At 50.2% G+C, this 24,318-nt stretch overlaps 11 protein-coding genes across 11 annotated transcripts; 5 read left to right on the forward strand and 6 right to left on the reverse strand.

Moving 5' to 3' along the window:
* Window positions 1-145: 145 nt before the first annotated feature.
* Window positions 146-1,313, forward strand: COCSADRAFT_346841 (uncharacterized protein; the record flags this gene model as incomplete). Its single annotated transcript, XM_007706233.1, has 3 exons — window positions 146-376; window positions 434-590; window positions 649-1,313. The coding sequence occupies exons 1-3, from the start codon at window positions 209-211 to the stop codon at window positions 1,311-1,313; spliced, it is 990 nt and encodes a 329-aa protein (XP_007704423.1). The 5' UTR covers window positions 146-208.
* A 1,002-nt stretch (window positions 1,314-2,315) lies between these two features.
* On the forward strand, window positions 2,316-3,979 carry COCSADRAFT_193643 (uncharacterized protein). The gene is made up of 3 exons (XM_007706234.1): window positions 2,316-2,563; window positions 2,622-2,719; window positions 2,776-3,979. The coding sequence occupies exons 1-3, from the start codon at window positions 2,383-2,385 to the stop codon at window positions 3,844-3,846; spliced, it is 1,350 nt and encodes a 449-aa protein (XP_007704424.1). The 5' UTR covers window positions 2,316-2,382; the 3' UTR covers window positions 3,847-3,979.
* Window positions 3,980-5,056: 1,077 nt separating this feature from the next.
* On the forward strand, window positions 5,057-6,422 carry COCSADRAFT_346845 (uncharacterized protein; the record flags this gene model as incomplete). The annotated part of the gene is made up of 1 exon (XM_007706235.1): window positions 5,057-6,422. The coding sequence occupies exon 1, from the start codon at window positions 5,100-5,102 to the stop codon at window positions 6,420-6,422; it is 1,323 nt and encodes a 440-aa protein (XP_007704425.1). The 5' UTR covers window positions 5,057-5,099.
* A 456-nt stretch (window positions 6,423-6,878) lies between these two features.
* Window positions 6,879-7,450, forward strand: COCSADRAFT_164373 (uncharacterized protein; the record flags this gene model as incomplete). Its single annotated transcript, XM_007706236.1, has 2 exons — window positions 6,879-7,395; window positions 7,437-7,450. The coding sequence occupies 2 exons, from the start codon at window positions 6,879-6,881 to the stop codon at window positions 7,448-7,450; spliced, it is 531 nt and encodes a 176-aa protein (XP_007704426.1).
* Window positions 7,451-9,418: 1,968 nt separating this feature from the next.
* On the reverse strand, window positions 9,419-10,139 carry COCSADRAFT_346850 (uncharacterized protein; the record flags this gene model as incomplete). The annotated part of the gene is made up of 4 exons (XM_007706237.1): window positions 9,419-9,496; window positions 9,557-9,819; window positions 9,858-10,058; window positions 10,125-10,139. The coding sequence occupies 4 exons, from the start codon at window positions 10,137-10,139 to the stop codon at window positions 9,454-9,456; spliced, it is 522 nt and encodes a 173-aa protein (XP_007704427.1). The 3' UTR covers window positions 9,419-9,453.
* Window positions 10,140-11,311: 1,172 nt separating this feature from the next.
* Window positions 11,312-12,975, reverse strand: COCSADRAFT_40670 (uncharacterized protein). The gene is made up of 2 exons (XM_007705956.1): window positions 12,806-12,975; window positions 11,312-12,754 (listed from the first exon to the last, which is right to left on the reverse strand). The coding sequence occupies exons 1-2, from the start codon at window positions 12,849-12,851 to the stop codon at window positions 11,571-11,573; spliced, it is 1,230 nt and encodes a 409-aa protein (XP_007704146.1). The 5' UTR covers window positions 12,852-12,975; the 3' UTR covers window positions 11,312-11,570.
* A 192-nt stretch (window positions 12,976-13,167) lies between these two features.
* Window positions 13,168-14,106, reverse strand: COCSADRAFT_40671 (uncharacterized protein). The gene is made up of 2 exons (XM_007705957.1): window positions 14,001-14,106; window positions 13,168-13,952 (listed from the first exon to the last, which is right to left on the reverse strand). Exons 1-2 carry the CDS (start codon window positions 14,080-14,082, stop codon window positions 13,333-13,335), a joined length of 702 nt encoding a protein of 233 aa, XP_007704147.1. The 5' UTR covers window positions 14,083-14,106; the 3' UTR covers window positions 13,168-13,332.
* Window positions 14,107-15,139: 1,033 nt separating this feature from the next.
* COCSADRAFT_30272 (uncharacterized protein) lies at window positions 15,140-15,979 on the forward strand (the record flags this gene model as incomplete). The annotated part of the gene is made up of 1 exon (XM_007705852.1): window positions 15,140-15,979. One exon carries the CDS (start codon window positions 15,140-15,142, stop codon window positions 15,977-15,979), a length of 840 nt encoding a protein of 279 aa, XP_007704042.1.
* An 86-nt stretch (window positions 15,980-16,065) lies between these two features.
* Window positions 16,066-17,021, reverse strand: COCSADRAFT_175337 (uncharacterized protein; the record flags this gene model as incomplete). The annotated part of the gene is made up of 2 exons (XM_007706238.1): window positions 16,066-16,895; window positions 16,946-17,021. The coding sequence occupies 2 exons, from the start codon at window positions 17,019-17,021 to the stop codon at window positions 16,066-16,068; spliced, it is 906 nt and encodes a 301-aa protein (XP_007704428.1).
* A 1,343-nt stretch (window positions 17,022-18,364) lies between these two features.
* Window positions 18,365-20,057, reverse strand: COCSADRAFT_40674 (uncharacterized protein). The gene is made up of 4 exons (XM_007705958.1): window positions 19,973-20,057; window positions 19,398-19,886; window positions 18,735-19,324; window positions 18,365-18,683 (listed from the first exon to the last, which is right to left on the reverse strand). Exons 2-4 carry the CDS (start codon window positions 19,782-19,784, stop codon window positions 18,641-18,643), a joined length of 1,020 nt encoding a protein of 339 aa, XP_007704148.1. The 5' UTR covers window positions 19,785-19,886; window positions 19,973-20,057; the 3' UTR covers window positions 18,365-18,640.
* A 100-nt stretch (window positions 20,058-20,157) lies between these two features.
* On the reverse strand, window positions 20,158-24,169 carry COCSADRAFT_40675 (uncharacterized protein). The gene is made up of 5 exons (XM_007705959.1): window positions 23,916-24,169; window positions 23,803-23,829; window positions 23,605-23,742; window positions 20,592-23,540; window positions 20,158-20,534 (listed from the first exon to the last, which is right to left on the reverse strand). The coding sequence occupies exons 1-5, from the start codon at window positions 24,033-24,035 to the stop codon at window positions 20,385-20,387; spliced, it is 3,384 nt and encodes a 1,127-aa protein (XP_007704149.1). The 5' UTR covers window positions 24,036-24,169; the 3' UTR covers window positions 20,158-20,384.
* Window positions 24,170-24,318: the final 149 nt, after the last annotated feature.

A 24,318-nucleotide genomic window follows, 5' to 3' on the forward strand; every position in this document is an offset into this window, starting at 1 on the left:
CTATCATGGGTGACGATGGCAACAAATCGTCGATGGGAAACCGACTGAGATTGTGCAACTGTCTCTCAACCAGAAACGATTTGTTTAAATAATGAATGAGATATGCATTACATTTGGATTTGAACTATAGTAACAAGACACTCATCACCGTTTCATCTTCAGAACATTGCTTCAATCTATCTTGGACTTTTTACATATCACCGCCAAAATGGTCAATATGGATCTTCGAACGCTGGACTTTACCAAGTTCACTGGTACTGACCAAGAACGCAAAGAATTCTGTCAAGCATTCCTAGATGGTATTACTGAAGTTGGCTTCGTCAAGCTGATCAACCATGGCTTGGACGACAAGACCAATTCGGAGCTGTTCCAACAGGTAGTCTCGCCAATAAATCTATTTCACTTCGTTCCAAGCATGACTGACGATACACAGAGCCGCAACTTGTTCACACTTCCCCGGGAAGGCAAAGAAGAGTTTGCCAACGTTATTGGTCCTAAGCCGCAACGCGGATGGAGCTGCATCGGTGCTGAGACGACTGCCACGTTGAATACGCCGGGAGTGATCAACATGGTCAGAGTCAACAACGAGGGTCTAAAGGATCTAAAGGTAAGCATTCTTGTTGCTAGCAATCTTGAAGATGTACTAAGCCTCTTTGCAGGAGCACTTCGACATGGGACCTGTTGATGATCCCGAGTTTCCAAACGTGTATCCATCCGAGGAAAAAGCTCCGGGGTTCAAGAACTGGATGGAGCAGTACTTCATCAAGAGTCAACACCTCTCCCTGCAGCTAATGGAAGCTCTCGAGATTGCGTTGGATCTGCCCAAGAGTGCCCTCGTCGATCGTTGCGAGGGCCACGCAAGCGAGATCAGAATGATCTACTACCCAGAGACCAACGTGAAGGAGCTCGCGGATGGAAAATCAAAGCGCATCTGGCCGCATACTGATTTTGGTATCCTGACTCTGTTGGCGCAGGGTAGTACGGGTGGTCTCCAGATTGAGGATAAGAACAATCCTGGGGGGTATGTATCTGTACCTCTTGTCGATAAGACGGAGTTACTCATCAATGTTGGGGACACGCTTGAGCGATGGAGCAACGGAAGGATCCCCGCTGGGCTGCATCAAGTTGCGGCTTCGGGTGAGACGGAAGACGGGACGTTGCCGGAGCGGTACTCGGTGGCATTCTTCCTGAAGGCCAATCGCAAGACGTCTGCTGGGCCGATTCCTCTCTTTGTGCCAAAGGGTACTATATCTAAGTATGAGGAGATGACTGCGCTTGAGTACCATCGACGCCGTACTGCTATCATGTACTAGTCATTTTTGGATATTGTATGTATTTGTGAAGAATCAACTTCTTGTTCTTGGGAATAACTATCTTGTTTTGCATCTACCTGGTGCTGTTTCTTGCCATGCATTGCTGATGTTCCTCTAAGCTGTGACGTGTTCTTTTTAGAGTGATGGCCAGTTGAAATTAGTGGTCAGGGTAAATCCAAAAGGAAGATGGTGGTGCGTATGCCGAATAGCTACATAATTAGTTGACGAAGATGCCCAGTGTTTATACAAAACACGATCCGTGTGCACCAGTTCCAGTCAGATACCCTGTAAAGCGGTTCGTACTTTGGTCAGATCTATACTGGATCTAGATGAGACACTCCTTCGTCATCTCCGCGAAATATGCAGCCTCTTCCGAGGCGAGATATGGAGCGGCTTGTAAGGCGACCAGCGATGAAATAGTACTCATCACTGCGCAGTGGTTTTAATTGGAAGCGAGCCAGCCATGCAGGAATTTACGAACGTGCCAATGCCAATTCATCTTTGTTCGCGTAGTATGCAGCGCCAATGCGGGATTGCGGCACTGTGGTAGATGTCGGAGCACACGAGGTGCCTGCATTGTCCGTTTTGGTGCGTAGACTTGTGTAACAGTTGGGAGATTGGTGGGGATAGAGACGCCGTACCAGGATAACCATGCAATTGTGCCTTGTTAGCGTTAGGAAGGATGCATTGTGATGGTGAAGGTAAGCAAGGGCCTCGTAGCCAAGCAGCAGTATCATCGATCGGAGACAGACAAATCCTCCTCCTCGGACATCCGAACAGGGATCAGACGGTGACTGCCAAACACGTCGTATGGTGAAACCAACACCTTCCGCATTAGGCAATATATCAACTCGTGGGAGCGCAGTCAGCCCATGGCTCCCCGTTGGGTGCGTGACGTCAATATGACGGCCAAGCAGCCACCATGTCGCGTCTGCAGCCCCCAACATAGCGTTTGCTCCAACAACCTTCATTCGCCAACCACTCTAAAGTACATACACGCCCTTAGTAGCCATGTCCTCGTCGCCTGCTTCACGGTTATCACCATTCCCCTCGCAAACCACTCCTTGACATGGCTCCAGCAGCGGTCGAGCTCGACACCCTCGACTCTAGCCGCCATTCACAGGATGCAGACAACACAGAGTCTCATCCTCAGACTACTCATGATGAAAGCACGCTTCCACCAGTCGACAGCGGAAAGGCAGCCTGGCTGTTCTTAGCCGCCTGCTGGGCTGTCGAGGCTTTTGTGTTTGGTGAGTGGTTACTCTGCATGCTTTCATCTAGTCCCCAGACTTACACAGTCGTAAATAGGATTCGGGTTCTCCTTTGGTGTGTTCCAGGATTTCTATACCACCCATGAGCCATTTGCGGGTTCAGGTGACATTGCAGTCATTGGTACCACCACTCTGGTAAGCGAGTTTCCAGGCATGCATCTTCTGGTATGGAAAACTCACCAATACCACAGGGAACCCTCTACATGGGAACACCTTTTGTTCTTATGCTTTGCCGCCTGTTGCCCCGCTGGGCCCGCTGGTTTACACTTCTGGGTCTCTTCACCTCCACTTTATCCATGGCAATGAGCTCCTTTTGCACTACGGTTCCTCAGCTCATCGGAACTCAGGGCCTCATGTTTGGAATCGGCGGCTGCTTCGCTTACTGTCCTTGCGTCGTCTATATCGACGAATGGTTCGCCAAACGCAAAGGCATGGCTTACGGCGTCATGTGGAGCGCCGCAGGCACTGGAGGTGTTGTGCTTCCCCTGGTTCTCCAAGTACTTCTCAACAACCTCGGGTTCGAGACAGCTACGAGAATCTGGGCTGGTATCTTCTTTGCTGCCACACTGCCCTTGTCCTTCTTCATCAAGCCCAGGCTACCAAATTCTGCAACCACACATATATCACCGTTCAATGTGCGCCACCTCATGTCGAAGCTATTTGCCCTTCATCAACTATTCAACTTCGTACAAGCTACCGGCTATTTCCTACCTGGCATCTACCTCCCCACCTATGCCCGCAGAGTCTTTGGTGCGTCCGACTTTTTATCAACATTGACCATCATGCTGGTCAATATATCTGCCACAATCGGTTGCGTCATCATGGGTTGGATGACGGATAAACTCAGAGTTACGACATGCATTGTCATCTCGGCTCTGGGCACCACTGTGTCCGTTTTTGTTATCTGGGGGCTCGCCACATCTTTACCCGTTCTTTACGTGTTCTGCATCTTCTACGGCCTATTCGCAGGGAGCTGGACTTCTGTCTATCCAGGAATCATGAGAGATGTTGCCAAGAAGGGCGAGAGTGCGGGCCACAGCTCGGCCGACCCAGTGGTGGTTATGGGCTACCTGTTGCTCGCCAGAGGTATCGGAAATATCGTCTCGGGACCCTTGAGCGAAGCGCTTGTAGAGGGCGAGCCTTGGCGTGGACAGGCTTCAGCAGGCTATGGAAGTGGATACGGCGCGCTTCTCGTCTACTCTGGCGTGACTGCCCTCTTTAGTGGGACTAACTTTGTACTCGACCACCTTGGTTGGCTATAAGTATGTTGATGTTAGATCAAGTTTACTGCATCCGCAATCGTGGGGAGTAAGAGAAGTAAAACCATCGAAAACCATCAGGAATGAACATTCCACTTACATGTTCTCCCTATGACTTGATATGATAATTTGCCAGCTCGGCAACTTTGCGTTGTAGTTACACATATGTGATCTGCAGTCCTATGTATTCGTCGTTTTAGTCTTATTAATCTATTCGATAAAATCTAAATGTCAACAAGGCGAAATTTCATCGCGCATCTCCTTCCGCGGCCACAAAACCTAGACCTCTATTACCCAAAAAGATTCGAGTGACATGAAGATCCTCTGGATAAGCCTCTTCGGATACGCGTTCAACTGGTCGGGATTGGATCTCAGTCCGTGGCTGACAGATCTCAGCTGTCTTCGTCAGACCCCTGCTACACCACACCTGCACCGACAATCTTCAGGGCAGTGATAGCACCCGTCAGCATGCTGTCTGGAGCCCGAGACTGCCGTCGAATGCAGCATATGCATTTTAGCCACTGCATGGCTTGCATTGGTGTGGGTGGGTCCGTTTTTAGGGTCCGTTTTCGGGCCCGGGATCCACTTCCCCCGGCAACCCCATGGATCGACAAGGGTAGGTATGCCCGCCCCCGGCTAGCCACTGATAATTACAGACACGTGCGTCCGCGGCTCTGATTAAACGTTCGGACATGCACACATTTAGAAACTGATTAAGAAGATGCTGTGAACAAGATTTGCTCAAGGATGGCATGGGAACTCTGATTCTTAATTTTCTATAAGCATATTCCGAATCAACGACACTGTCGGATTCGTTTTCCATCCTCTACATGGTAATAAGACTGCCTAGGCTCTTGAATCTTAAACGGATCTGACTGTGCCGTCCCATAGGTAGGATCAAATAGGCCACCAGCGGCTGACGCCTGATCAAATGCACATGAGGGATGCCGGTGAATAATCCTTTGAAATCCCTCTCATAATGGCCTCAAAGCTCGTCATTCTGACATATTGATGTGTATCGGCGGTTGGTAGTTATGGCAATCGAGATTGGCATGCAAGTAATCTGTTACAATGTCCAGGAGACATTATAGGCGGGTTTTGGCAAAGCTGGAAAGGGGGGGTCACGTAAGGCCTTCTCTTTGCTCAGTCTACCTGTTATGTAAATAAACTTTCACGCCAGTTTTTGTGATCCTTTGCAATACAGTGACACAAAAAAGTCATTACACAACGCTCGAAACAATTCCAGGATCTTCAATATGCAAGACCAGGACCAGTACGCGGATGTCGACAACGAACTACGCTTGAAGGAGATTAGTCGACGATCAGCATGCGACCGATGTAGAAGGATGAAGACACGCTGCGATCGTGGCAGCAACTGGGATCTTGTTCAACTGCAACAGTGTCGTCGATGCTGGCAAGCACGAGTGAAGTGCATCACGACCATGGAGGGTCAGCAACATCTAAACAGACCGTCAGACGAACCAACCCACAGGCACTGGAAACAGTTCAGGACCCCTTCTTATGCATCGAGCAGCAGCTATCAAGGTTCTGAAGTTGCTCAAGAAGCAGTCGGGCAGCATTCAAATACATCAGCCGAACAGAGTCGAGGGCAATTCACCGCCGATGTTCCCCCATCATACCCCATGGTAGCAGACACAACATCCGACTGTGATATATGGTCAACATACGATATAGATCACTCATGGCGAGATTTAGGCGAGGGTCTAAGTCAAGAAGGAAACTCGACACATACAAGACTGACCACTATCTCGCCTGCAAACAGGACGTTGCAAAACCCAACTCCATCAATCGACATGACAGACTCATTCACAAACGTGCAAAGCCTTCTTGCCGCCACCCACTTCAACCATACATCGCAAGAGTGTCGCGATCTATTCCTACACGACTCTTCCATGCCTATGGATTCCGAATCTCTCGATCAAACCATCATGAGCGAATTAATGAAATTCAACAACAGAGTGTTGCTCGACCTTCAAGACAGCACCGAGGCCTCACAGCACACCACCAGTAGCAAAAGCGTGCTGGTTAAGACCTTTCAGCACTCAATAATATTCACAGAACTACTGGCGCGCATCCGGCAAGCGGGAGACATTTCAGAAGGCAGTTCCTCGGGCTCTGAGAGCGCTGAACCACGCTACGGATGCAGCGCATCCGAGCCCTACAGCAAAGTGGACACAGACCTGGCACTCCAACTCCTTTCTTGTAACATGAACGTAAACAACATGTACAAGCGACTCTATATGGAGCTCCGGACGCGCAGCTGGGAGATCGGAAACGCACACGTTCTTCCCACTCTATCGCTCGAGGGTCTACAGAGCCTTGACGTCGTGATGCGCAACCAAGTGCTATTGCACGTTTGTCTGCTGAACTTTGGCAAGATAAAGAGCGAGTTTGAGGTTATTAGGAGTAGGGGTTACTTGACGCCTACGGCGGAGAAGACGTTTCAGATTGTGATTGGGGCGAGTAGGAACAGGGCGATGAGTGATGGGTTGGGGATAGAGCAGAGTTTGGAGAATTTTAGGCAGATGCTTGTTGATGGGGGGGTTATGTCGCTGTGAGGATGTCACCTTTGGTATGTGAGGTATTACTAGCAATACCGCATGAAGTGGACTGGTGAGATTGGCTGGGCCAATCGAGTCTTTCAAGTTATCTATCATCTCATTCTGCGATATATATCATTCCTGCTGAGCCCCAAGAATTACAGTCTCACGTTACTGGTACAGCAGCGTTAATAATTTAGGAATTGTCAAGCTTTCCCGAAGCCAAAGAATATTGAGATGTAAATATTCTGATTAGTATTTTTTCATTTAGCATTAGTACCTGGTCTTATGTGAAGAGCCGCGTGGTTTTAGTCTTGACGCACCTCGCTTCAGGGCATCGCTGCCGCCGAACACGTATCCAGACGCCTATGTCCTGATAGCCTCGCCCTCCACTCTGGAGGCTTATCGGTATCAAACAAAGTCAAGGTTCTGCATCGTACCCAAAATCCAATCTACCAGATCTCAAAAAGAACCATGTCTGCAAATATATCACAAATGGACTGGTACCCGCCCAAGTGGAACGCAGCCAATATCCCACCTCATCTACTCATGTTCTGGCCACCCCCAGAAACACAGCCGTCATCAGGTCCAGAGCTAAACAAGATCTTCAATAGATTAAAATGGTCTGTTCTGGATCATCCGTCATACGCACAAGTCTACGTACGGGACGACGAAGGAGCCTTGAAATGGCGCGCACTTTTCGACAAGGCTAACAAATCGCTATGTGACGCCTCAGCAATGGATCCCCCACAGTCTCGCTTACAGATATCGATCGAACCACTGCATAGATGGCGGCACTGGCATGATTCAGAAACACAGCATCTACGACCAGCATCCTTGCTTATTGAAAATACAGACGGCGAACAAGTTTCTGTTGAAAAGTTCATTCATGCTGTTTACAACTATGCACTTCCCTTGCACAAACTACTTCTGCGATGCATGAACGTAAGAGATCCAATGGAGCAAGATCGCACAAAGTTCTTTTTCGATGGTATGTCGGGGGGCTCTAAGGGGAAAATGAATAGGCAACAGGGCTTTACGGTTAATGTCTTTGAGGATTGTAGGGGTGATGGCGAGAGATGTAAATTGATTTGGCAAGATGTGGAGATGAAAATGGGTAGTCTGTTTTTATAGAAATAAACATAATGGCTAGCAGGTAACATAATGCTACTCCAATAGGGGAGTGGTACGTAAATCTGAATATTTGCATCCAAATAGACTACCAGAAACCCACCCAAGGTCCCATAGAGTAATATTCACGTTGAGATTTGTGTAGGTAGGCGTGAGCAACCAAGGGTATTACTCTGTAGTCACTTAGAATTAGGAATTTATTCGTTGGCTCTTCGTCTTCCCACTTCAGCTATTCTTCCCAGACCAACAGAAGTTGTACATTACTGTATCGTAACTGCGCTTCAAGGTTGTTATGCGATGCTTGTACGGATCTGGCTACAAAGCACCCCTTGCTTGAATTTGATCGTACCAGCGCTCAGAGAATGACCGAGATCTGCCACTACAGATTATGTTGCATCGCGATGAAGTATCATAGAGATTGAGCATCACGCAAAAGTCCAACCTATCAGATGCAAGGGTCTCAAAATACTATCGTTTACCTATATTCAAACATCATTATCAAGCATATTTAATTCACACGAACACTCTGGCCCCTGTTAGTGCGATACCAGGAACACGAAGGGCATAGGAAGTAGGATTCAGCTCTACTCCTCACTACCTACGACCCTCTGCCAAAAAAAATGTATCAAAAATAAACCACAGCATGTGTCAGCAAACTTCCGCCAAGTTCCTCTCTTGGCGAGTCCTCCCCCACGGTCCTTGGCGCATCTTGGTGGCATCGAAAGTGCAACCACAGCTTCCTTCGGAGGAATGGATTTGCCTTGGCAACCCCGGCATTTGCCGGTCAGCCGGGGCACAGTTACACAACATGGTTTTGTGTTTTTGTGCTGACGTGGAGGCTCTTGTCAGCGGAGTGCGTTACGTGCGGATTAGGTGGGACGGGCATCATGGGCTGTGGCGATGAGCTGGAAACGTGGGATCAACTGACTGACGTTGTATGTTGATGTTTTTTGCGAATGAGGAGATGGATGGTGACATGAAGGATTTTGTCGCTTAGAGAAAGGTGTTGGCAACGTGGATAGAAGCCCTGCAATGCAAGTTTCTCGGGGGGTAACGCGTAATGGGCTGGAATGATGTTAGATTTTCATGAACACTCGTCTCTCAGTCAGTTGATATCTTGGTATATTCCGGGGCTTTTACTGGGTGAGAAGAAGTAGTATGGCAACAATTTACAGTGCAGAAGGAATGGCCCGCAAAGACGCTGCTGGGAGAGTTGTTTTTAGAGATACAATTCGTAGTTCTGTAGATTCAGAAAATTAGCACACGTATAACACTAACCTCAGCCAGCGAAAGAGGAAGTAATAGATTTAGCAATGCCTGATTTAACGCTTCTAATTGTAACCGCTCATCTTGCTAGTCCGCAATTACATCCATCCCTATAATTCTCTACATCTCACATCCCATTATTCCCTGTTTTCATACAAGTGACAAAAACACTTCCCTCATCTTCTGATACCTCGGCGTCCCCAGCCCCGTAACCAGATCCCACCCAAAGCTCGCCGCAAACCCCTTAGTCCCACACCCCGGGTTACTACCAACCGTCGCATCATTGAAAATTTCCGGGTGCTTGTACAGAACCGGGTTTGAGTATCAATTGGCCTATTACCAGCTGCTGACTTTTCTTCGTTGAGCAGATTGATGATGCTGGCGAAAATGGGGGTTGCCACCGACGTGCCTCCCCCGCGCCGGGTCAGGTTGCCATATACGACTGGTATGTGAAGGCCTATTGCCGAGACGTCTGGTTATGTGCATCGGGAGGAACTGAAGATTAAACTGTCGTACCTGGGTGAGTACTCTTTTAGGTATATGGAGACTGCCGTGGCTTGCCAGTCTGGGCGGGAGAAAAGGTTTGAGAAGCCGCTGCCAGAGTATAATGATCAGCTGCCAATGATACCTGTGACTGCCATTTCTCCGCTGGCTATGGTTCCATCGCGTAGTGTTGTTGCGCCGACAACCGTGACCTGGTCGTCGTTAAGACATGCCAAGGAGGTATGTCGGTTTCAAATTATCAAGAGACTTACATAGGGACAGTTTGAGGGAAATCCGGGAGAGAAACGCTTGCCATTCCCGCTGCTATCACTTTGCCACTGGCATCGAGACATTGGTTGTTTCCATCAACCATATTTGCAACTCCGGAGTCTCCTGATGCAATCAGGACACTAACACCCTGTAATGCCAACTTAATCCACTCTTGACATTGTCTTTCCTGGTATGATTTAGGGCCATCGCCTTCAACTTGGCCGCAAGAGGGTGAAATGACGTTGCTCAGCGGTACTCCACCGCACTGCAGCAGCCCAGGTTCATCAGCACCAAGTTACGTACAGTACGAGCTGTCCTGGCCAACGCAGCGATCCATGAAGCGAATTGAGAGTTGGAGCCTACCAGAGTGTCCAGGAAGATATTGAACGGGCCAGTGGCATCTATGCTCTCCTTTGAATAGACTTGATACACGCGTATCTGATAGAGCCAGATAATCGAACAAGCCGCCTGAACATCCATCTCGGCTTCAGAACTCATCCAGATCTGCGAAGGAGAGATTTCCTGTCGACTCTAGTATCCCTGAATTGTTCCCTGGACTAGAGAACTTACAAGCCGGGAAGCCATAAAGGGCGCGTAAGCAGTTGATTGTCATAAGATTCGTGCAGTTTGTGAGATCATCTGGCTCCAAGTAGCTGGGTATCTCCAAATCCGACATATGGACCTGCGCAATCGGTTGCAATCCATCAAGTTAAATCGTAGGCATGATGAAGTCGACGTGTTTGCGTATATGCTGTGAAAGACTCTATCCGTCGCATGCGACGCGAAAGTCGCCAGACTTTTTGTGTTGGTAGTTGAAGTATCGGGTTTCTATAAGCTTTTCTAGTTGTGCTACAGTGGCAGAAAACTCCAACCAGTTGAGTTCTGCACAATCTGATGACGTATAGATACTCTCTTGGATATCCATAACTCACCAGCGGAATGTTTGATCCGTTCGCTATCTATTCCCAAGTCATGGAGCCATTCAAGTGTGGTTTCAAATACTTCTTGGTGTGACGCAAATGTATTAGCGACTTGCTCGGCAGTCCAGTATTTTCTTACACTACGCATCAGAGGGTTTCTTTTTGATAAAGCTGAGTTCATTACAGTAGTTTGGTGAATCCGGATCAGAGATATCTTGGATAAAGTGATCGGCGTGTTCAAGATTCTGCTGCTTCTATCCAATAGGCATAGGCAATATCATGTTTCGTAGGGCTGCTGAATGCTTTTTCCATACTAAAGACACTGTATCTCGCTTCTCGTGAACGGTGTTTCGAGTGGATAGTGTGGTTCCTGAAAGGCTAGTACGGCTGAACAAGGCACATACTAGAAGACGCAACTTGTCTATAACGAAGACGTTACATCCTTAATCTAGTTGCTGTACTGGGGCAGAATGCTAGTAATAAACAGCCCATTGGGCATACATGTGTGAACAAAGCTGCTCTACCCAGCTCCAAAACTTAATATTATTACATAGCTTCAGCTTACACTTAGCAGTGCCGGGTGGGAGAGAGATAAGTGTTAGTATATGCGTGGAATGATGTTAGATCCCTGTTCTTCCCAGTTTCTTTTTCAATAACATTCGTATGTCTCCAATTTTCTCAGATATGATGGCATTGGAGACTAGCTCTTGGTCAGACTTAAACTTCATCGCAACTTAAACCAATTAACGTTGACGAAAGGATGCTTATTTTTATTGACAGTAATTTTCAATCGAGCTCAAGGATCTTTTGAGCTAGGATTGTGTTTCTCTTGAATGCCAAGTTTATTCTTGAAGCCCCGTATTTCAGTTGACCAATTCGCTTGAGTCGTGACAAATATGATGGGCAATTTGCAGAAATATATATTGCTTCTGATGATATGCACGTGAAGAAAGAATTCCTGTCTCTTCCGGATAATGCGTACCCTGTCGACTGCCAAACATTCGAAAAAGTAAAATTTATTATTTGCATCACTGAAAGCTGACATTGCTACCCTCCGAAGATGGGGCAGGTAGCTTCTTCCAATCGCTCACCTCATCTATTCGTAACCCTCACTCTTCGCATTATGACTCGGCTTCGTTCCCAACTTCATAACAGGACTATTAATAAAATTATCCAACCCATCATGCGTAAAGAAGCTCTGCGCTTTGGAAATCTGCACCTCATTTGCCCCCCGCTTCCATATACTCTCATCATACGCCGTAATCGCATCCTGTAATGTCGCGCTACCAGGCTGCACGCTCTTGATAGCTTCGACAAGACAGTGGGCAGAGTAAAAAGCGTTGTTGGCGCCTTGACCGCGATGGAATGTCATGGCGTGTGCTGCGTCGCCACATAGTGTTACTCGCCCGCCTTGGTTGTTCCAGGGGAAGGTTTTCCAGATCTTGAGCTGATCACGTAGTACGTTGGTGTCGTCAGGTATCCACTCGATAGCGCTCTTGTATGGTTCGGCCCAGCCATCTCTTTTGATATGCGCTTTCAGTCTTTGCAGTCGATCATCTTCATTGTCGTGGTCTTCAACGTATTTGAGCGGCCAGGTAGAGAGAATCTGGAATGTCCAAGTACTGGCATCTTTTTCATCAGGCATATCGAGCACGTTGGCACGAATGTAATGGCCAGCCGGGTGTATGGCAATATCTACAAGAGGATGGAGACGCTCTTTGATAAAATGTGCTTGCTCGGCTGTGTAGGAAGCATTGAAGTTCATCAGTGCAAACGGGAGCGTCTCCATGTTTCCCTCTTTGGGAAGCAGACAACGGCGGACTTTGGACATGGCACCATCGATGCCAACGAGCAAGTCGCCTTCGTCCGTTGATCCATCTTCAAAGTAGACTTTGACACCACCCTGCTCTTTTAGCTCATAGTGTGAGAAACTTTTCCCATACTGGACATTGAGCCGTTCCGCCAGCAAAACGCGCAACTTCCGGATGTTGATCTCTCTCGCTTTGGGAATCGGGAACGCAAACGCTTCTTCCCGGGTCTGACCATTGTAAATCACAATACGATCTTCTCCTATCGCTGCGCAGTCCACGTAAGGATCCACTTGACACGAGTTGATCTGCGTGCTAAGGTCATCGGGTATGAGGTCGAATAGATAAGGTCGTGCCCAGCCAAGGGTAAATGCCCAATGACGGTGTCGGTAAACATCCGCGCCCTTGTCGTATATCCTAAATGGTACTCCAGCTTTTTTCAGACCATGCGCAAGTGCACATCCAGCCGGCCCTTGAACCATGTAAGCAGAGGTTCGACGGTAATATCATAGTGGTCCTGTACCTGCTCCGATGATGATCACTTTCATCGCTGAGTCGATGCTACCCATTGCACCTGGCATCAAGCGACGCACAGGGACTTACTCGTGTAAACTGGGAGGCTGCACTTGAGGATACAGTATGACAGGATGAGGGGTGCTATTTTGGAAACTTGTTACCACAAAGTTATGCGACATGAAATGTCTGCATAGCTCTGGTTTCTTATATATAGCGGACCATGGCGTTGGAGCCGGATCCCTATGCTAGTACTAGTGTAGTATGTTGATGCAACGGAGCGGGAGCGGCGTTCGAGGGGCGCCAATCGACCGGTTCTCCACTTCGTCATTGCCGCATGCCGGACATAGCACCATCGGAGAATATTAGTATCTGGATGCTATACTTGCGGATGTTTGGTAGTTACAGGGCTGAGTTTGTTTTAGAATCGTAGCACGTTTTGACTACAGTCTCTTCGAACTATTTTTGTATGAGTCGAAAAACAATTTTGATATACCTAAGACAATTAAAAAAAAGCCAGCACGCTATTCATTCCATTTACTCGTCGATATTCATGCTCACGGCGTGGCATATAGCGGCTCTAACAATTTCTCGCACAATCTCAACCTCATCCTCGTTTCTCGGTGCGTACACCATGATCCAGCTCGGCGGTGCTATCCATGTCACAGGGAAACGCTGGCCCCAGCCTCGGTTCATGACCAGCTTCGCATCTTGAGGACTAACATATACGTGTAGCGAGTTTTCTGCAGGGTGAACATGGGCGACTTCATAGAAGATCTTGTGTGCGACAGGATTGATGGTCTTGACGCCTTCTTTTACATAAATAGCAGGGCCAGTACCACCCTCCGTTTTGCTTGGTCGGGTCTCAATGTATTCATTGTAAGGTGCAGTACTGGCGAATTCTTGCATCAGATTGTGAAGTGTAGCGGATGCACCTGCTGTGATGTTCTCCGGGACTTGGCGCTGAGGAAGCGTCCAGCGCGTAAGTCCTGGCCGGGGTCCTGGTCTGTTTGGGACCTTTTCCGGATTGATGTATGATTCCCCCGAATCAGGAATTGGCGATGGATCCAGAAGATTTTGTCGCGAGTAGAGCAGATAGAGTCCCCATCGCCGAATCTTGAGATAGCCTTGCAGTGTTGGTGGCGTGCCGCCGGTGCCTGTCAGCTGTCAGTTACCAACCTTTGCGTGGAGCGAGATACCGTCACCGAAACTCTGCCAGCTCTTGAAGTCGTACCAAAAGGCCAATCCCGCTGCTGTAATACCAGCAAGAAGATATCGAGCCGCCATTATCAGGACGGGTAAACAAGCGTGCCGCGGGATAGATTGGATACTATCTGCGGGCGCAAAGGGCGTAACGCCTGTATAATGGCTTTGACGGCTGGCATAACAATGCCTCCCAATCAGGGAGTTGACCCGGTTGAAGGATTCTCGGGGGCTTGGGGTGTGGAAGAGGGTGGGGGAATGCAGCGTCGGAAGCCTAACGGGAGGGCTAATGCGGGTAACCCTCGGGTCCCCTCAGATGGATCCAATGGCCCGTCGCTGGTCCCCACTCGCAACACCTCGCGCACGTCATCAGCCAGCATGCCACGATACGCACGCGGTATTCCACGTTTTGATGATGGGAAAATCCCTAAGGCCATGCTTGATCATCACTTTGTCTTGCTGGTGTTGCACTCCAACATTGACGCCGCAGGGTTGCAAAAGAACATCTTAGGCTCGAGATCAGCGTCTGCCGTTTCAAACGTTTCTATTTCCACCTCAGCCATGAAACATTTGCTAAAAGGTGCCTTAAGTTGAAGGCCATCCGCAGTCTGTGTCGGGTCAACCGCACCGGAAACAAGTGCTGGATGGACACATGGTACTTTGCCAACGCTGCAGCGCTGACAAGCATCGATTGCCCCCGGTCGCTGAGCCGCATTCACCTGTCCGATCGAAATTCCAACCACCGACGATACCTCCTAAGTCTCCGCAGCGTCAGAGAATCCGGGAACGCAGTCAAGAACTGGAGAGGCCAGAGTTTCGCCTAAATCCCACTCCACTGCGAGCACATTCATCCCCACCTCCGCAAACACCCCTTCCACAAGTGCCCTCAATCCCGGCCCACCACCGAAAATTGTCATATCAACTTCTACCTTCTGTGGAGTTATACCGGCCGCGAGATAAACCGCGAGAGCTAAGCGTACCGCGAGGACGGCCATCATCCCGATTCCGAACAGTCTCGCAAGCAGCATCAACATCAACCACATCAATAGCATCCTCCTCGTCCTCAGTCTACTCCACGCAATCCTCGCTCTCCCAGATAAACCCCCCGACAGAAACCCCCCTGTCCAACCGCTCAACCATAATGTCAATCCCACCCGCCCTCCAACAGCAACTGCGCCTCCTCATCCGCGCAAACCACATCCTCCACCACCATGGCCTCGTCGACGCCTTCGGCCACATCTCAGTCCGCCACCCCCTAAACAAAGACCAATACATCCTCGCCGCCTACGACCCTGGTGCCCCCGCCCTCGTCAAAAACGTCAGCGACTTCAATTCCTACTGGGTCCGGGACTCGTCCCCTGTCGACAAAGACGCACCCCAAGGCTACAGCGAGCGCTTCATCCACGGCGAGATCCTCCGGAAATTCCCAAAAGCCAATTGCGTCGTGCACTCGCACTCTGAAGACGTAATCCCGTTTACCATTGCTCACGGTGCTGCGCATCCGCACCCTGTGCGTCCCGTGTTCCACATGGCTGGGTTCCTAGGGCAGGGCGGGGCATCCGTATTTACCATGGACCGACTGTACGGCACGTCGCGGGCGCCGACAGAGCGCGACTTACTAATTAAGAATGCGGAGTTAGGAGAAGCACTCGCCGCACAGCTGCGCATGGAGAGTCCGGTGGTGCTGCAGCATAAACATGGTTTTACGACGTTTGGGATCAGCATCGAAGAAGCTGTGTATCGCGCGATTTATACGCAGAAAAACTGTGTGTTGTTGCAGCGCGCAATTGCGATTGCGGGGGGTGATGCCGAGGCGGTGCAGTATCTTTCGTCGGAGGAGATCAAGGATTGTGCGGTTATGAATGGGAAGACGCTGGATAAGTCGTTTCGGTTGTGGCTGCGTGAAGTCCAGGTGAATCGGCTGTATCAGAATGATGAAGGGGAGCCGGAGAAGGGGAAAGTGGCAGGCATGAAGATGTAGTAAACTAATAGAACATGTATTTACATTTTTTTGATGTCGTTATTCGTTTATTTTTTTCTTTCTTTTACTCCAATGATACATAATGACTACTGCTTAATTTCGATGCCGGGGTATCCCTCGCACGCGCTGATGGGTCCAAAGTACCACAAGTGTGAGTTAACGTCTAGTCCAAAGTCTCCCTCGTTTCCTTTTAGGTTCAAAGTGCCAGTGAGCACGTTAATGTCTCCGGTGCCAGGCTGTACGTCGTTTCCGGTGGTAATGTAGTACTCGGGCGAGATATGGCGGTAGCCCAGGGCCGCAGGAGGGAGCTTTGGAACAGGATCGCTCTTGTGGGTGACACGGTAGTTTGCGCCCATGTTCGTCTGGCTGATGTAATTGCTAACGGCCTCGAGACCGATCTTGGGGGCGCCATAGGTGTAAAGATCGACTGCAATGCCCTGGGAGCGGAGCACTCCAGCGCCCAGGCTTGCAAGCGCACCACCCAGTGAGTGGCCGGTTGCAACCACTTTAAAGGTTGGGTATTGCTGCTTTGCCTTGTTGATGGCAGCAACTACATTGGTCTGTGCCTCCAGCCAGCTCTGCCAGAAGCCAATGGATGACGCGCATGTAGTGCAGATCGAGGTATTGATTACAGGGAACTGGACGTTGGTGAGCCAGTTGCGTACACTTCTTGATCCTCGGAAGGACAGAACAATGAGTTTGTTGGTCGTGTCAGTTGCAACAAAGCCGGTAACATCTGACTTGATGCTGTTCTCAAACTCGGTGAGAGTGTTGGTGTTTGCTGCCTCGACGCGAGCGCAGTTACCCTGAGGACAGGTGACCTTGGTGTTTGGGCTGTTGTTGTTTCCGAGGCAGTATGCGGCAGCTGAGTACTGGGAGAAGAATTGGAGCTGATCCAGAACGTTTGCCGATACAGCTGAGGAGAGTCAGTTGAAGTCTCAGTTACTGTGCATCAGGTATACATACCTCTCTTCTCAATCTCGACTGGTGCAGCAGTAACGGAGTAAACCGCACTGAGCAGGAGGGTAGCTATTCCGAGCATTGTGAAAGGCTGTGTATGCTTTTACGTGATCTTATTGCAAAGACGATCAATTGGCTGGACAGCAAGCAGCAACGCAACGTAACTTGAGCGGATCAAGAGACTGGGACGAGGAGAAAACTGTGCGCAACGCCTGGATCATCCAAACAGTAAGAACGCATGCATTCTATATACGAGGCCTCGAGTCACTCAGAGCCATTCTGTTAAGTGGTACTGACGGCAAGTGGATAGCCGTGATGGTGTACAACCCCGGTCAGTGATCGGCATCTGTCAAGAACACACCACGCGAGCTGGGGTCGAGTAGTGCCCTATCAGGGATACAGACGGGCAGACTTTACTAAGTTTAGATGTTTCGCCGTTGCTGGGTAGGCGCTGGAGAACCTCGTGCCAGGTACGCCAGGGGCCACCATGTTAGTGCCATACTCAGCCCCGTGACAGTCTTTGTACTAAAACGGAAGGCCATCGTATGCAAGCTCAAGTTCTGGTAGAACACTGGTAAGATTCGGGTTCCGAGGCCCTATCCAAGCTCCACCCAACGACATCGAGTCTAGAGCCAGCGACATGTCTCGACACATCACTGGTGGTTTTTTCATGCACGCGAATATTGTATGCATGGTACAACACGCCGAACGCATGCACGGATATGGGCGTTGTGTAGCTCGCGGCGTGAACGACAGTTTTGGACTACTATCTGTTCCCAAAAATCCAAGTGTCCAATAAGTCAACGGGTCAAGAATCAGCTTTCGCGGACAAAGTTCGACCTAGGCCGTACCCAGGTTTGCGAGTTCGCAGAGTGAAGAGCCGGAAGAATTGTTCTTTTCTGAAACGCAGAGCAAAAGAAAAACCCTCTCGACGAAGCGTTATAGCCAGACAAGGCTGGGTTCTGCCTCGCATGGTGTTTCACACTCAGTTTGCTGTGTATGCATGAAAACATTGTGGCTGAGCAAACAGGCTATCTGTATTGGGGGCCACGACAAGTTCACTTGCGTTTTCCCATTTTCCCAAACATGGACGATGCGGGGTAAATAGTGGTGACGTAGCGGGCGCAAGTGGACAATACGCTGATAATAGCCAAAGGTCTCGGCACCACCACAATCAAAACAGTCCGAAGCGTGGACTAATAGGCATAAGAGGTTGCCGGGTTGGTGTAGGCTGGACTAGAAGACGTTCGGTGTCACTTCTTGTTGCAGTTAGTGTTTCGGGACTTTCGCGGGGTATCCAGCGACGCCTGACAAACTGTGGCTCATGCATCCACAACAGGAACATGCTACATTGCTGCGATAAGGCGTAAGGTACCCGGAGTCAGCTGTCAACGGACATGTACAACAAAGTGGAAACAGTTGGTAATCGTCTTGGTAGTAGCGATTTCGATTCATGTATCTACTGCCGCCATAGATCGAAGCTAGTCGCTAAGAGTACCATTCTCCGTCCCCCTCGAGTCGTGAAGTGTGGGGGAAAACGGTCAACGTGGAAAAAAACCTGAATACTAGTGCAAATTACCGTAGGGTGGAGACGGCAAGTCGTCGGCAAAAACGAAAAACCACCGCTCTTTTGTGCCTGAGCGTCGCAAAAATGCCCTCGGTTGCGTGCATGCGGCCCTTTGTGCCGTTGGATGCGCGGAGTTACTGCGGAGGTACGAAGGGGTTCACGAGCATTTCGCTGAATCTGGAATCTCGTTTAGTATGACAGTTCTCAAGTCGGTGCGTAAATACCCACTTCTCAAGTTTTTCTTTACCTCGCACTTCCTCAACCAATAACGGCATCTTGACCACGTTGAACTCATCATACAGTTCTTCGATCTGGTCAAGATACTTCTTCTGCATTTTCCGTCGCGCGTTGCATTGCTCGCAGGGGTTGCTTTGCTTGGGGAACAGCAGCTGGTTGACGACAATCGAGTGTGTATCGATCTCGTAGCTGTTGAGTTCTTGAATCATGCGCTCCGTCTCGTACAGACTAAGGAACTCGGGAATGCAGACACAGACAAATGTTGTAAGATCGGCGTCCTTGAATTGGCCGTTGACTTCGCCTATCGTCTCACGTAACGCCTCCATTTTTTGAATCAGCTCATCCATGTTCTGTCCGTTTGGTAGTCTACCAGACGAGCCAAGGAAGGAATTGAGCATGGGTCCAAACTGGCGGGAGAGCTGCGAGACCTTGGAGAGGGCCTTCTCCATGACAGTGGGGAACTGGAGGAAGCGGAGCGTGTGTCCGGTGGGTGCCGTGTCGAAGATGATGACTTCGTACGACATGGACTTGACCTGCTTCAACACTTCGGCAAATGACATGGCTTCGTCTACACCAGGTATCTGTCCGTAGCAATCAGTATCCCTATCTCGTTTTACTTGACTGCGGCTTGAGGGCTTGGTATGGTGCACATACGCTGAATGCTAGGTCCTGCATCATGCTGCCCATTCCGCCCAGGCCAGCCATAGGATCCTGACCCTCTTCTGCTCCATTTGCCAACAAATCCTGTATACTGCCGTTGGGATCAATCTCCATAGCGCTGAGGTTGTCAAAGCCATTGATGAGTCGCGCGTCCTTGCCAAACTTTTGGTTGAAGGCATCCGATAAATTGTGGGCGGGGTCCGTGGAGATGAGGAGGACTGATCTGCGGTGCTTTGCGAGCTGGATGGCGAGTGAACACGATGTCGTCGTCTTGCCTACACCACCTTTTCCGCCAACGAATATCCACCGGAGTGTTTTCTGGTCAAGGATGGACTGGAGTGTTGGCGCCATGTCAGCATCAATGAGGGCGGTCGAGGCCATGGTCGCGATATAAGTCAAGCGGGCGCGCTAAGATATGGGATCGAGGGGCGTAGATGGTGTGGTGGTGTGGTCTGACGTGAGGTGAAGTGGAGTGGGAGTCTGCTGCGAAGGCGGTCGATGCCACTCAGCAAAAGACCGGGATACAACAGAATGTTCTCGAAGCACTGCACAACACACATAGTACTTACATGGACTACCAGCAGCAGCGTCAAAGCAGTGCAAATGTCGATGTTGTTGTTGGTTATGCCCAAAAGCTCAAAAGCTAAGAGAACCAAGTCACCGTGACAAGGTGCGTCACCCCGCAGCCGCCGCCGCCCTCGTGCGCTTCGCTACGCTCTCCGACACGCCAATCACATATCCCTTCACGTGAAGACCTTGTCCTTGCAAACCTCTTACTATTCTCTCGATACTATTACACATGCAGAATGCCAAGTGCACAACACCAGACGTCACCTTGCAACATCTAGTAAACTCAACATGCCACCTGCTGACCATACCGAGTATGGTGAAGTAAAATAAAAACATCCGCTGTAATCCGGCTGCACATGCGCCAAAAACACCATATCATGCCCGCTTCCCATACCGAGCCCTTGCGTTGCCTTATTTCTTCTTGCCCTTGCCCTTGCCCTTGCCCTTTCCTTTGGTTGCTGATCCCTTGGTTGCCGATCCATTCGTTGCTACACTGCTTGCTCGAGACGGCGTTGCCGAGGCGGGAGAAGCCTTGCTCTTTACAGTATCCAGTTGCTTATTCTGTTCCATGTTAGCAGTGCTATTGGGACAAGTAGACTACCTGTCATCCCAACGTACCTTGACGCCGTTCTTGGTCTTCTTCTTTGGTTGCTCTTCCTCCTCTTCCTCTGTCTCCTCCTCCTCGTATCCCCGCTTGCCATTCTTGTTCTTGGCATCCCCGTCACCGAGCTCGCGCACAATGGCTGAGATCAGCGTAGTACAACGACGACCAATCTCCTGTGGCGTGCGACTCAGGAAAAACCAGTCGAAGCGGAACAATGGCGACTCCCGGATCTCGTCGCGGATCTTCTCGTAGATAAAGTCGCCCTCAACACCATGCTTGTGCAGCATGACTACAAGGAACTTGTCTTCGTCTTCCGTGTACACCTTCTTGTTCGTCGTCGATACTGTGTACTTGATCTGCATCTGCTGGAGGGGCATGCGGTACATGCCAACCTTCTTTGCGATCAACCGCTTCTTCTCTTCTGATTGTCGTACGCGTTGCTCGCCCTCCTCAATCACACCCAAGTGCTTTTGCCAGTTGTCTAGCGTTTTGTACTTTTTCCAGAATACCTTGGCGTATGCTTCAATTTCCTCGGCAGTCTTGCCGTCGACTTCTTCTGAGATACCCTCGTAATTCTGACGGCCATACTTGGCACTGCCGTTGAGAAACTGCTGGAAGTCACGCTTATTCCACTCGGGGAAACCCTTTTCAATCAGTCGCTCTTTCTCCGCCTTTTCCTCTTCGGTCAATGGCTCGGCGTTGTCAATCTCTTGTTGTGCAAGCTGTTGGTCAGCCTCGCGAACCTCGAGGTCCTCGTCGGAACCCTCCGGAAGGGGTGCCTTGAGATTGTTCTCCTTCCGATACCATGCTGTTTCCTTGTCTTGGAGTTCCGCAAGGCGGTCTGGGAAGAACTGGTAGTCGTGAATGACAATCTGCTTTGGTGCGCGAGGTATCCTGGGTTGCTTATTCTCTGTTCGGCCGCCAGTGACAAGAGCTTTTCGGTAGTACGAATCAATACCGTAGTTCTGTTCCTTGCGCTCACGCTTTGATGGGTTGATCCAGGAGATTCCAATTTCCTTCTTGCGAGGCTGGAATGTCTCGCCATTCCATTCGTAGGTTGAGTCGGATGTGAACTTTTGAAGGTCATCAAGACCAAGGGCCTCGTACCTTTTGTTCAGCTTCTCAGTCATCTCCTCACCACGGCGCATGACGGCATCGAATTCGTCATCTCCGAGTTCGCCGCTGGCAGCTGATCCAACAGGGCCCTTGCTCTGGAACACTGCCTCCGCGCCGTGCTGGATCATGGTCAAGAGCTCGTCTTTGGATGCTGCATTCTTCACAGGCTGTTGGGTGCGACCCTGCTGAATGACTAGTTGGTCCAGACGTAGTTTTTGTGCCGCGCGCTCGAGCACCTTTTCTTCAATGGCCATCTCAGTAACGAATCGGAACACATATACCTGCTTGGTCTGGCCGATACGGTGAGCGCGGTCCATGGCTTGAAGATCGGCCTGTGGGTTCCAGTCGCTATCAAAGAGAACGACGATGTCGGCAGAAGTCAAGTTGATACCCAAGCCACCAGCGCGCGTTGTCAGGAGGAACAGGAACTTGTCAGAGCCTTCCTTGTTGTAGTCGTCAATCGCTTGGATACGGTCCTCGTGTGCGGTCGAACCATCGATACGGCAGTACTTGTAATCGCGCATGACGGAGTAATCTTCCATGATATCCAACACACGACTCATCTGGGAGAAGATGAGTACACGGCTGCCTTGAGCCTTCATACGCTTGAGCAGTTTGTCAAGCATTACCATCTTGGCTGAGTTGGTCACCAGATGCTCGTCGGTAGTGTATGGTGGACCGGGCTCGGCGCCTTCGAAGAGGTAAGGGTGGTTGCAGCACTTTCGCAGCTGCATGACAATGTTGAGAAGGCGGGTCTTAGACTCCTTGTTTCCAGCACCACCATTGACTGCATCAATGTCCTTTTCAAGAATCTTCTTGTACCACTGGACCTGCATGTCCGACATGCCCACGTAGAGATTAATTTCCTTCTTAGGCAGCAGTGACTTTTCGACATCGGCCTTGACACGGCGGAGCAAAAAGGGTCGAAGAACCTTGTGTAGCTGTTGGACGACTGCATCGGAGTCCTCATTCTGCTGTGAAAACCAGTCGTCAAAGGCAGCTGAGTCACCAAATACATCTGGGAGAAGGAAATTGAGCAAAGCCCAAAGTTCGTGGAGGTTGTTCTGAAGAGGGGTACCGGTAATAAGCAGCCGGCTTCGCGAGTTGAACATGCGAACCATCTGTGCCAGTGACGACTCCTCATTCTTGATACGATGTGCCTCATCGATGATGATGTACTCCCACGCAAACTTTTTCAAGTGCGACTTCTCGCGCAAGATCATTTCGTAGGATGTGATACACACGTCAAAGCCATCAGGGACAAGGCGGTCTTTAATGAGTTCGGCACGATCATCCTTGCTACCCTGTAGCACCAAGATGTTGATTTCGGGGCACCATTTGGCAAACTCGCGCTTCCAGTTGTCCAGGGTTGATTTGGGCACTGCGACCAGGTGGGGTCCAGTGATGCCGGCGATATAGCGGAGGTAGCCGACGAAGGAAATGGTCTGTAGTGTCTTTCCCAAACCCATCTCGTCAGCCAGGATACCTGAAATACCATTTTCGTGCAACGAAATCAGCCAGTTGAGACCAGCGATCTGGTAGTCGCGCATTGTACCGCCCTGAATGTAGCCTGGCGACTCGCGGAAAACTGTCTCGTTGTGGCCACCATGCTTTTCCTCGCGCACTAACTCGGCGTCTTCTTCCTGCTCAGTCTTGCGTCGACGCTCGGCAGCAGCGCCGCCTTTGCGAATCTTGTTGGCCTTTGACTTGCTGCTCTCTTCGGTGTCCTGCCGGTCGATCTCGGCGAGAATCTCCTTGATACGCGGGTTGGGATTTGTGTCGATGAAGTGGCGGAACAGGTCGGTGAGACCAAGGAGATATCGAAAGCGGCGAATGGTGTCGTCTTCCTACAATGTTCCCGAGTCAGTCAGGGCCCCCTTGGGACGCGATGGGCCGTTTAATGCTGCGTACCATTGATGCCCTCAGGCCCTCAGCTTTCTTTCCGTACATGGATTTGCGCATGTTCATCTCTTCGGCGCGTCGCTTTCTGCCATCAGGGGGCGCGCTGTCGCCTGCGACACTGTTTCCCCTTGTGTTTGTGTCGGAGTCCTACAGGGTTGTCAGTTGGTGGACAGAAATCACGCGGCGCGGCGGACAATTGGTGCGTACTGTGTAGTCTGGGGTATCTAGATTGTACTGCCATGGCAACATCAGCGAATGTTCAATATGCAATGAGGTCGCCTTTCACAGCGCAGGAAGGCGCCAGGCCAGATTGTGCTTACTCCGAACTTCTTGAAGCCGCTCATCTTGTCTTCCTGCTGGTCTTGCATGTCGACGTCGGAATGCGCCGACACGTCTTCAGAAGATGGCTCGTCGGCCTTTGCAGCGCTCTTCCGCGGCATATTGCCTGTTTGGGCTGCTCGCCGCGTCGATTTCAACTTGTCTTGCTGTCGCCGTCTTCCAGTATTTGTGGCGCGGTGTGTAGTGACTGGGCGGGGTCGTGGGGGGGATGCAAGGGACGCGTTGAAAGCGTGTTGGTGCGGAGAGGTGAATGCGCAGTATACAGCCAGAGCCATGGGAGAATAATGTCGACGGTGCTTGGCGCGTCTGGACATGTGGCGCTAGTACGCTCGCGGCAATATCCACTACCCCAGCCAGGTACCACTGACGCCAATTGTCTCCCAT

The sequence above is a fragment of the Bipolaris sorokiniana genome, assembly GCF_000338995.1.
Source record: "Bipolaris sorokiniana ND90Pr unplaced genomic scaffold COCSAscaffold_15, whole genome shotgun sequence".
In the NCBI taxonomy this organism is placed as follows: domain Eukaryota; kingdom Fungi; phylum Ascomycota; class Dothideomycetes; order Pleosporales; family Pleosporaceae; genus Bipolaris; species Bipolaris sorokiniana.